At 32.4% G+C, this 12,826-nt stretch overlaps 1 protein-coding gene across 5 annotated transcripts in view; it reads left to right on the forward strand.

Annotated features, from left to right (window-relative positions):
* The first annotated feature begins 238 nt into the window (after positions 1-238).
* Positions 239-12,826, forward strand: part of LOC108726330 (glutamate receptor ionotropic, kainate 2) — a 147,010-nt gene continuing 134,422 nt past the window's right edge. For all 5 annotated transcript variants that reach the window (XM_018453828.1, XM_018453830.1, XM_018453829.1 and 2 more), the window contains exons 1-2: positions 239-487; positions 7,836-8,038. In XM_018453828.1, the coding sequence (XP_018309330.1) occupies positions 7,945-8,038 (94 nt within the window). In that variant the 5' untranslated portion in view covers positions 239-487; positions 7,836-7,944. The remainder of the gene's footprint in view (positions 488-7,835; positions 8,039-12,826) is intronic.

The following is a 12,826-nucleotide window of genomic DNA, read 5'->3' on the forward strand; positions in this document are numbered from 1 at the left end:
CATTTAAAAACGTCTTCGAAACGGAGTAACGGCATTTAAAACTCGCTTAGCTCCGAAAAGATAGCAAAGCGCGCGCTAATCGTTCTCACATGGTCTGGTCGTACGAGCACGTGGGCCAGCGCAAGCGTGATTGGCCGGCGAGCACGTGGCCGCTCGGCGAGAATCGGAGCTCGGGAATGTTCGGCTAACGTCGCGAGTCGACGACCGAACGGCTGAGCGGCAGTCGCGCGCCGGCCTCTGCCACGGTAGGATGTGTATGTTTATGTTTCCGCGATGATAACGGTTCGCACACTACGTACGGAGGTTATGTTTACGCGCGTCGCGAGGACCACGCACGTCTTTACACGCCGGTATTCTTAAAAGCCAACGTCTTCGAATGCCTCCGCGCCCCTCGAGACGTCGTCGCAACGATTTTCCAAGCGTTCCGTGAGGTTTTCCCACTGCCGAAAGTTGCCCGACGTAAACGACAGCCGCGATGAAAAACGCGGTAAGTAGACGCCATTTTAATTACTTGACCGCTTGAAGACGAGAGAATAGAAAATTTTTTTAAAGATCAAGTAAGTAGTAAATGCGAGAAGTGCGAATTAACTTGTAATTTCTATACGATCCCGAACGAAGCAAATGCAGTTAGTGAGTTTATGCGTTACTTTTATTCGACTGGATACTCTGCGAATTAATCTTAGAGTTAAAAATTGATGAAATAATCCCGATGCGGGATTGAAGACACCAAATTGATTGCAAGAAAATAGATATCAAATAGATTGGTTGGCAAATTTACATGTTTATCATAAAATTGAATTGAATCTTTTTATTTTTTGGCAATTTTAATCGAAATATTACGTATTAAAATTTCGACTACATTTTTTTAATTTAATATTTTTTTTTATTGAAATTAATTTTACACAAAAAAAGCGATGTTATATCTATTTATTTTCTATTAATTCCGAAATATTTTAAAATTTATAGACGTTTCAGAAAGAAGATAAACTTCGGCAATTGTCATTCTCAGCGTAAAATCTAGTTTATCCAATCCATTTAAATTACTGCAAAAACAACGCTAGTCGTTGTCTTTTTTCTAATCTTCTGCGACATTTTCGGGGATGTGATTGGTGAAAACAATATACATAACTCATTTATTCCAATTTGGCAAGAGAGTTCCGTGCAACGACGCGATCCTGCTCGGTTCGTTAGCAAAATCGATAACTATCTTTCGAACCGAAACGAATTGTTCTGATAATTTGGAGTCCACTGTCTGCCATGTGACTTGTCAACCGAGCAATAACTTTCTTTTTTTTTCCTTTTTTAGAAATCGTATCTCAATACTACTATACGTGATAAGGTATTTTAATTTATTGCACCTTTTCACGTAAATTGTCGCTATTCATTGACGAATATGTCCAATTACGTCGCCATTGAACGATATTGATATAAAATGGGTATTAATGATTTTGGATGAACTAACACGACAAACCAGGAATTTATTTGAAAGTTATATCTGATATTGCTCATAACAGTACGTTGTGGTGACAAAATACTGCATTTGCGTTAAAAATGACCGCTTCTTACGATTTCAATGACATTGAATTTTCTAGATCGCTCGACTCTATCGTAATTAATTGCAAATAACATAATGCTTCCCATTCTCTACACAATCCAATTTATTATGTATCCCTTATACAATTTTATTGTATAATTCGTAAAAGCAAATTGAAAATTAGAGCTACAGAGATACGACAGAATCAAAATGATAAAATAGATGCACATTTCATGTTAGATTAAAATAACGCATTTCCAATTAATTAGATTTCACATGTATTAAATTATACGCATTGAATTATTTAGTAATAATTATTCACTGCAGGATTTAATGAATTAAAATTCTATTTTAACATCGTTATAGCAATTAATGATGAGCGGAATAAGAACGAAGCAGCTTTCATATTATTAATTTTTTAAATTTTAATATAAATGAAATCGTGCGTATTCTTTTATGCATAATTTCGATTCTATCGTCACGATTGACCACATAAGTTTAATCATTTCTTCCATGTGTGAATTGTTTAATAGTATCGGAAAGTAAAATATGGAAACAATAATAAATTATGTACACTATTAACAATAAACACCGCGGGAATATTATATCATATTTATTATAATTCATGATAACAATGAGTCAGTATTACTTCGTATGTCGTGTATTATGTTGATGACATAATTACAGCCTTATTATGCAAATAAATGTTTATTAAGAATAATCTCGATAACTAAGGCAATATAATTAATCCATTTGTATAATTCACCTACATTAAGTATCTCAATGATGTGTGGCTTAGTTATATAATTAATATTGGATATATATTTAAGTTAAAAGTTAAAGAGAATGTTATAGTTTGTCTATAGATGAACCTCTTAATATTAATTGGTAGTTATTCTATTTAATTGATTTTATTTTGGATAAAGAGGAATTTTATTTCGTAATAATTTATATTTTTGAAATGCGAATTAAAGATTTTAATAATGAATTACTTTAAATTGTTAACATTTATACGTGCATTAAATATCAATTGATCTTATCTCTATTCCGATAAGTAAACGGCCATCTATTTTTTACGACATTCGTATAAACGAATGGATTAAAGTGGAGTGTGCTTTTGTACCCTCTCGTTGAAAGCAGTACAGATGATCAAATTTTATTGCATCGCGCCACGAAATGATCATACGAAGTTACGATATCGATATCCGAAACATTAAGCGCCAGGAAATCGAAGAAAAGGGTGCGATAGAACAGAGAAATTGGAAAGAGGAACAGAGGATGCACTTTACTTAGGTTCTCGTTGTATCACAGGCGAGATCGCGTTGTTATAAAATCCGAGGAATTACATGTGAATTTACTAAATTTTCGAAGACTTACTAAATTGGAAATCCTTTCTTACGTAACTTCCTTGATTAGTGCGTAGATAATGTTCTATCTTTTTTCAAATATATCGAGAAAAAAGATTTTATGTAAAAATTTTATATCAGTGACGATTTTATATCGGCTGTCCAATCACAACTCCTCTGTAAAACTCACCCGCATGTGCGCAAAACCGCATTCTACTGACAAGGTATGCGAAATATTTCAATTAGAGATCCGACGAACGTTGACGATGCTCACCTACTGCTCGGTCAGATCGAAAATCGATTGATCTAAATTCGTCGTAAAATGCCACGAAGAAATGATTAAAGAGGGGAAAAAAAAAACGAGATACGGCGCCCCTTAGTAAGCGATTTCTCTCGTATAATCCACATATCGGAGGTGATGGAAATGATGGTGTTAACGAGAATTCTGGGACCAGCATAAGCCGCTTTCCTTCTATTTTCTTCCCGAGTCGGCGGGATACGGTATCGCGAAGATGTTTTAGGACGACCGTAAATCACTAAAGATGGCGGCGGACGGCTACAGAAGAGAAGGGAGTAGAAAGAAATATATATATTTAAAGCACTGCCTTTCTCTCCCTCTCTCTCTTTTCTTCTCTCTCTCTCTGTCTCTCTCTCTCTCGTCTAAAGACGACATCTATCGTTTCTATTGCTCGTCAGTCATTGTACCATAGTGTATTGTCATTGTTAAATTTAAAATACTTTACTTTATGTTAAATTTAAAATACTTTATGTTACTTTAGGTTAACTTTGCTGTAGCTATACTTTATATTCTTAGAGGGCTTACCGTAGAATATCAATAAACGCTTTATCTATCTATCTATCTTTCTTTCTGCGTTGTTCCTCTCTTCACTAACTCTTCACCTTCTTCTCATCACCTTCATTTTCATCCTATTTGCGCGCACACTTGCATGCCGCTTTTTCTTCTATGCCATTAAGGCGTTTCTATAGCCGCGACGAATTATCGTCGAATAAAGCGGCGCGATTAAGGCAACCTGAATGCGACGTAGAGCGAATCTTTCTAAATTCCCGGAAGATTTTGGCTTAACAGGCTTCTCATTCTCTCCTCAAAGGAGTCTCCTGCGAGGCAACGGAACCGAGGACTTGATATATTTTCACTCCAGATGTTCGCGGTCTTTCACCTCTTCTGACGTGCTAATTGCGAGATTACAAATAGTATGTCGCAATTCCTTGCGAGGAAAGTGAATTAATTACCTCGGCACTCCAATCACGATAACGTTTCTCTTACTTTGAATTTATTATGAGTATATTCTAATGTAAAAGAAATTTTTTCACAATTTTATCTTCTTCGAATCGGATAAACTTTGAGTAACTTAATAACTGGAAATGTTAATGAGACAGAAATATCTCATGAAATAAAAAGTTTAAAAAATCTGCAATGATCTTAATAATCTTAAATTAATTACATCTTAAAAATGGTATCTTCAATGTTCTTGCGTCAACTAGTCGAAAAAAAATATCTATCGCAATAGTTATATTTCTAATGAGATTTATTGCTAGCCTTAGAATGTTTTTTCTTCCGCGACTAAATAGAAGATTCACAATTAAGTACTCGGGTCGGATTTCCGCATTGGAAGATGGAAGAAATACGTCCACCTTCTCATAATAGAACCGAATGAAAGAATTACTGTATGAGAATATCTGTGAGGAATTCACGAGGAAGTCGCCAGACAGTCTGCGAAATTCCTCGCAGACAAATACGCGACATTGCGAATTGAATATCGTGCCGTTGTTTCTTCTAATACCACTGCGACTATAACGACGTCTACGGAGGAAGTCGTGCGAGAAGTTTCGCAAACTGTTCCTCGTTTCGCAAAGAAACCATGACATTGAATTAAAATCAAATAATACTGGTGGTCTCTGCCAGCGAGCGTACAGCCGATGACAAAACACCGCGGTTATTTCGTAATTTTATTAATTCACGAGACAGCATCGGCGAGCAAGAAACGCATTGAGTAAGAAGAGAAATGCAAAGTTTGTCAAGTAAATTGTTCGGTTTTGTTTGCGTAAAGCATAGATGATGCATATCGAAATGGAGACAGTTAATTTCGTTGACTTAAATTGAAAATTTGATGAACGAGTCTAAATAAGTTCAGTTACTTGACTGTGATAAAAAAAGAAATGTATTGCAACGTTATAACAATGTTATAGGTGTAATGCCTTTTATACAATAATCTGTATGCACTGATTTAATTAAACATGAAAGCATTGAATGCATGTTATATTCAAAGCAGAATAAATGGATTATGTGATTTTGTGTTTTCACCGCTTGTACTTTTGCTATAAAATTTTATAAATGATTCTCGCATTTCATGTTGCGACTATATCTCGTAATACGATGTTTATTCTAACAGGATATTCGCACGAATTATTAAATATAAACCATTATTTCAGATTATTCTCTAAACAATTATAAATTTATATTGTTGTATAAGTAAAGAGAAGAAAAACTTTAATACTTTAAAAACTGAATTCTTAATATTCAATTCTTTTAAATGTATTTGTTTTTCTAATGATTTGTGATGAATTAGTTGCATTAATATTAGTAAAAAATTTCAAACTAGTATAGATATGCTATAAATTCTCATAAAAATTAATTAGTACAAATTATTGTAACTTATATATATGATTTGATTTATTATATAAATTCTTTGAAATAATGCAAATGCTGCCAGTGCATTTTCTCACTAGTCTTCCTTGCCCAAAATGTTGGGTCGCACGTGTCACGTTTGCTAGAAACGTGAAGTTACACGAGTAGACATCTGTCCTCCAATCTTTTGGCCGAGCGCCATCAAAATTTGGGACGTAAAATAGTATGAGTGACGATAAGTTTTCCGCGTTGCCACAGAAATTTATGAACAGTACTCTGCATATAGGCGATGTACATATAGCGTGTCCCACGGGAAGGTGTTGAAACTAATCAGCTGTCATTTTCGAAAGTATTCAGTTATTGGAAAAATAAAAATTGCGCTGAAAAGAGGAAAGTCTGCAATTTTTAATGAGTATAAATAAAATTTAATAAAATGTTTGTGTATCAATTAATTTTATTGATGAAAAATATGCTAAAATCAAGTAAACGCTAAGATTAATAGAGGAAGGTCACCGATACTGATATAGGTCTCCTAAAGCGACATCCCCTTATTTCTTAGAAACTAACCTTTGCACCTTATTAATACTAATAAAAACGTGATATTTATTTCTATACCAAATTAGCTAAAAACAAATTCTATGAATCCGAGAAGAAAATTCTTACGGTGTTCTTTTGCTAATTGCGTAATTAAAATAATAGTGACTGTATTATTGATAATATTATGTCATTTTAAATGTTTATAATTTCATAAATTAGTTTTCTTTACGGAATAGAATATATCTTTATTTATAAAATGGGAATGTTGGCATTGTTGCCTACTATGTCAGTTTTGGAGTCCATTTTGTCAGACGCTCATTTTTGCATAACTTACGAAAAACTTAATTATTGCAAAATTGCAAACAGTATTATAAAAAACTGCTTATACTATCTGAAGACATTTTTTAGTTTGTATTTATGTTTTTGAAGTTGTATTTTTACCTTTTGTCTAAGAAATATTATCTAAAAACGAAGTGGTATATCGGTATCGGTAATTTTCCCATATCAAAGACCATATAGATAAGATCGAAAAACAGTTTCAGATTTAGTAGCAGCTATTTACAAAGTTATTAGCAATATTAAAAACGATATGTTAGAAAAAGTTTTTACGAGTTGTCGTAACAAAAATTGTGTTTTGTACAAATTCAGATGGTGCGCACTCTAAAAAAATTATTCTTTGGGATTATGAGCATATTTTTCATCAATAAAATTAATTGATACACAAACATTTTGTTAAATTTTATTTATACTCATTAAAAATTGTAGACTTTCCTCTTTTCAGCTCAATTTTTGTTTTTTCAATAACTGAATACTTTTGAAAATAACAGCTGATTATTTACAGCTGACAGTTTCAACACCTTCCCGTGGGACACCCTATATTTCTCAGCAAGAACCGTTTGTCTAGTTGAAACATCATCTAGAAACATCTCGAGCAAGCAATATCTGCCGGCGAATCGAACGTTTCAAACATCATTTATGCAAAACAGGAAATTTTTGTTTGCTAGCAAAATGCTTGAGAAATCCTTTTTTTCTCTATTGAAAAATGTATTCCGCATTTGTAGTAGGATATGCCTGGCTCTTATGAATTTTACGCGTAGTAAAAGGCAACATTGCGGGTACATTCTATCTCCAGCCTGTTTCAACGCGAACTTTTAATTAACGTATCAGCAAAAAATTCTTTTTTCTTTAAACAGAAACCAACTGAACTGTAATAGGTAGTACAAACTCTCCTGTATTTGCGCACACAATTCAGATTTATATTAAAGATATATTATAAAAATTATAATATATAATTGAATAATACGGGTTAAAAGAATATAATTAAAATTATTATGAAATTTAGTCATAATATTAATTTCGATTGTAGTGATTGCATTTCACTATGACTCTGTTCGAATAATAAATATGTAATAGTAATGGATGGGTAGGACCATCAGTTCCTATATGTTTGAGAGTCAAAGAGTCACCTAAATCTAAGAGTGGTATTTGTAATCAGATCTTATATTTAGGACAGTCTTAAATACAGTCTTAAAACGTCATAAACCAATCAGAAGGCTATATATTAGCATCTTACGACGTTACTTAAGATAAGTTTTAAATAAGAATCGATTACGAATACCGGTCTAAAGAGTTCCTCTGCGCTAGGACTCGTGCTACGGATTATGAAATTTTTTCGTGTATGTTTATGCGCGATCGATTACGAGTCCGTCGTTCTTTCATAGAGCCACACGACACATCTCTAATAAATAATATTCATATTTTTTATGTATAGGTGAATGTGTGCATAGGAACGTCAAACCCTATCCACCACATAATTTATGCGGTAGTGTTTGTGTGAGGGGCCACCGAGAGGCTGCTGCGGAGGGCTTCCGAGATGAGCTATGAATCTGGGCTGCCTGGTAGCCTCTATCTTTGTTCTTCAGCTGCTTCAGCTGCCATCGGTGCTCGATGCGCTGCCTTCGGTCGTCAAAATTGGTGAGTTTGCATCTCGACAACTATTTACTTTGCAGGATAGTTTTATTTTAAAGCACTCTTCGCACGATGACTTAACGCGGCGACTCAATAAAATAATAAAAATACGATTTCCTCTGAAACTGATGTTTTTTGGTATTTACTTTTAAACAAACTGAAAACAAAAATGGATTGTCTCGTCTAACATAAACATGTTCATGTAAATTCATCGCACGTTGATTTTACGTGGATATATGTATGTGATAAAATAAAATACTAATATTTTTTTACAGTAATATTACAAATACAATCGTTGAGTGATTAATCAGTCCGTGTATATTGAAAAATATACGCCGATAAAACTGAATTTAAATTTTACATTAAAATGAAGCTAAATTTTAATTTTAAATTATTCTGAATACAGATACGTGATTTCCTTTGGTAATTACGAAAAAAAAAAACAAACCGTGTTGTTCACGCCTTTCGATCGCATCTTGAATCGCGATCGAAAATTATTCGTTCATCGTTTGCATCGATTTGATATTATCATAATTGAAATATTATTTCTTACTTCTTTTACGATTTAATCTGGAGTTTATACCAAGCGGGAAAAGTTTGTCATCAAACACGGGTCGGACTAGATGCGTGGGTTGATATCTTTTCCTAACTATCCGAAGCTGAACTTGTCCTTTTCCCCTGCAAGTTGCTTTCCCGAAAACTTTGACTAAGAGCCGCTTCTCAAACTTTTCTAGAAGTTATCCTCTCTCTCTCTTTCTTAGGCTACGTTTGTCGGCAATGTCTCCAGCAATAATTATTGTACTCAAGGTACGTGTGGATCTCGAAATTCACTCTCAGCTCCAGTGATTTCTACTTTGTTTGTGCTTCTTCTTCTTCTTCTTTCTTTACTTTTTTCTCATCGTTTTTTTTTAATCATAAAGACACTTCTATCAGTATTGTTCATTGTGAAAAAAGTTGTATATCGTGTACAGAAAGAGTTATATTCGACTTGTTTATAATATAATATACATGATATATTTTATAATATATTTTATAATATAGAAGATTTACATTTTAGATACATAATAAAATATAATTATTGTTTTAAAATTTAAAGTATCGTCAATAATTCTTTTTATATTATTATAATAAATGTAATTTTTCTTGCATATTTAATTTACACACATAAATCTAAAACCATAAAAAATTTTATATGTTATATATAAATTTCTATAAAAAAGAATATTTATGAGTAGTTCAAATATTGAATTTGATTCATATTTATTTCAAATATTTATCAATATTTATTTCAAATATAATCTCTAAGAGTGCATGATTTCTTTTCTGGTACATCATTATGTTATCGCGTTTATAGATAATTTGCGAAATTCAATCATGCAACGTAATATTAGATGTAGTAACTGGCACTACTGGTGGCTTTCTTGTAACCAACGTTAATAGAGATACGTCAGCTACTTAGCACATCAGATTACAGGTTTATAATACTCAAACATCCGTTATCCTGTACTAATGAGAGTTCGTTGAGTTACTCGATGGCCCTCTTGAACTACTAGTTTGACTAACATCTTCGTTCAATATTTTCTATTAGATGTAAAATACATGAATCAAAATTCTTGACGATACATATATATTATTATACAATACACAATGTTACAATTTAACTATTTATTTTATTAGTTATGTGAAATGATGATCTTTATTTGTATATTTTATTTGTTACTTGAATATATACTGTTAAAATTTGTACCGTTTCAGCAACGAAAAAATAAGAAATTTAATGTTTAAATTATAGAAACATTAACAAGCTAATATAACTTGTTTAATTAAATTTTCTGAAAAATGATATGTTAATTGTATTTAAGCGTTTAATTAATTTTATTCAAAATTATCAACTTTTAGATAATTATTTAATTTTGTTTAAAATATTTTCAAGAGAAGATACCTAATATTAGAGAAAAAAATGGCACTCTATATGTATGATATTAATATATCATTTCTTAAACGATATAAGATACACACACACACACACACACACACACACACATGTTGTTGCGAAATAATTGCTAAATTTCTGGCCTAATCCCTACGGATAGCGGATAAGTAATGAATTTCATGTACAGTTGCTGTTAATTAATGCGTCTGGTATAAGCGGTCGCACCCGGCTAATTAAATTTACTGTTAAATATGTCCGGTGCAAATTATTGGTATCATTTTACGGACCGTACATGCATGAGATTAAAAAAATACCGCAGTGAAAAGATCATAATTACTGGCAGTTGTTTGATAGACAAAATAATATTGCTTTAAATAAATAAATGATATATTTACTGTACGGATTACATTTTACTCGTTGATTTTGCAAATAAGTTTATTGTGCAAATAAGTTGTCGAAAATTATTTGGTTCCTTCTCAAAATATTGACTCTCGCAGTAATCCGATTGGAAGAGTATTAATATCTGAATACGAGAAGACAAGCGGAATTCCAGTAATGGTTTCGCCGTACTCCCTGTTTTCGCGATAAAACGGTTAAATTCTCTCTCGAGTAAGCCGACAGGCCTGAGGAATTTACGCAGACAACACATACATAACTGCGCGGCGGTGTATCATCCTGAAACACGATATTTGTCTCGCGTCGTAACCTCTTGTTCCGCCTTTTCATTGAAATTGGATTTCTCGCTGTGAATGCCCTCGAGACGCCCGAGCGCTGCTTATAACGTGTAGGACGTTTAGACAGTGAAAACGGATACAAAGATAAAGAGATCACACGGATATAACTCGCGAAGTAATGACGGAGGCAAGATAATTTCCATTCTAATTCTAACTCAAACGGCTCCTCTCTCGCATCATTACAATTGAATCCATTCATTTCTTACAACAATATTATCATAACAAATGAGATTCCTGATTACAAAAACAACTAGGTATATTGCTGGGAGATACATATGATTTCGCGGATGAGGTTTCCTCATGAGATGACATGATACATTTCCGTCTAACAATAAGAAAAGTATAATGTCAAAATCTAAGATTCAATTTTTATTTAATTTTCAGTGAATTTTGTGTTTTAATAGTTTTATAATTTATGGAACAATTATAAAAAATATTTAAAATGTTAAGGATTGAAAATCTGCAATGACTGCAATAAATAATGTTTTTTCTCGACGTATTCAATTTGGAAAAATAATTATAAGGGTAAATTAGATAAAAATAAATCAAATAAGAGAAAGAATCCTATTCTCGATTGAAGAGAATCTTGGTGCATAATAATATTTATAATTTATATATAGATTTCCAAATGTATCTTTTAGTTTTATAAACTGCGCGCCCAATTCGATTTGTTGGACTTTAAACTTAACAATCATAAACTGCAAAAAGCTGAAAATAAGATCACTAATAATTACATTGACTGTCAATGTAATAATGATACTAAGACATCTTAAAACGCTGCAAAGAACTTATTACGAAAAATATCATCAGCCTTGAACCTGCAATTCCCGACATCATTAAGATGTCCTTCCTAGAAAGTCGGAAGTTTTAGGTTTAAATCTAAGCTGAGGTATTTTTCGCGATAAATTCTTTACAGTGTTTTAAGATACCTACTAATATCGTTATTAAATTAACGATCAATATAATTTAGGATGTTATTTCCAGCTTCAGGCATGTATTATCGAATTCGGAATGGATTCCAATCGAAATTGTTCAGTTATTCTCTACTCTCTAAAAGTGAATTAGTGTATTATTATCGATTATATCAGTTATAAGTGTAGCACTGAAGTCATCAGCGAATATTTATTGTTTTTCAGTAATAATACACTGATTCACTTTTAAAGAGTAGATTTCCATTATATTTTCTAGGGAAAATGAAATAATTCCGATCGAAATCTATTCCTAACAATTCCATAATGTGTCCAGTTTATGATTGAATTTTAAACCCGACAAATTAAAACGTTTCAAGTCCGACAAATTAAATATGCGCGCAGATTATGAAACTGAAAAATGTATTTGTAAATCTATATATAAATATTAATTATCAAATATCAAGATCCGCTTAAAAATATTTTTTTTCTTATTCGATTAGGAAAAGTCGACGTCGGATTCATGAAGTCACGTGTGAAAAATGATTCACTAAGTTTGGGGCAATCTGCAGTACGATAAAGTCTTTCGCAAATAAATATAGTATAATGTCCTACTTTTCCATAGAACTCTTAAGTAATAAATGATACAAACGGTAATTAATTGTCAACGGGAAGTTTCCTAGACCATGCTTTGCTGCCCCGCCTAATCAACGTCCGTTAATTTGATGGATAAATAAGGGTAGGGAATCTTGTTGAAAGGTTTATCACGATAAATCGTTCTGGTGGACGTCCTTTACTCTTCAGCACATCTAGTTGACAAAGGACAACGCCAACATCTAAATGATGCTTGAATAAATCGGTTTCGCTGATTAATTAACGTCGTGCAGAGTAAATAGCCCGCAATCTGTTGGTGATAACGCAAATGCATATTGAATATTGTTTAAGGAGAATGGATTGTTTATATATACAAAAGCTTGTTGTTTAAATATTTTAATATTTATTACTTTAATTAGTTAAAATAAAGAGTTTTTTTTGTTAATCTGTCGTGTCATATATAATTTTTTATTTAATTTCAACAGTTCACGCAACTCAAAATTATTATATGAATTAACAATATAATTTTGAGTTATTCTTCCGATTTATCTCGATTTTTGTGAAGAAATAGTTCCGGAACATTTATATACAGGGTGTTTCCAAATTAAATGGCAAAACTTCGGGA

Source organism: Mycetomoellerius zeteki, unplaced genomic scaffold (genome assembly GCF_001594055.1).
Source record: "Mycetomoellerius zeteki isolate Tzet28-1 unplaced genomic scaffold, Tzet1.0 scaffold41, whole genome shotgun sequence".
Taxonomy (NCBI): domain Eukaryota; kingdom Metazoa; phylum Arthropoda; class Insecta; order Hymenoptera; family Formicidae; genus Mycetomoellerius; species Mycetomoellerius zeteki.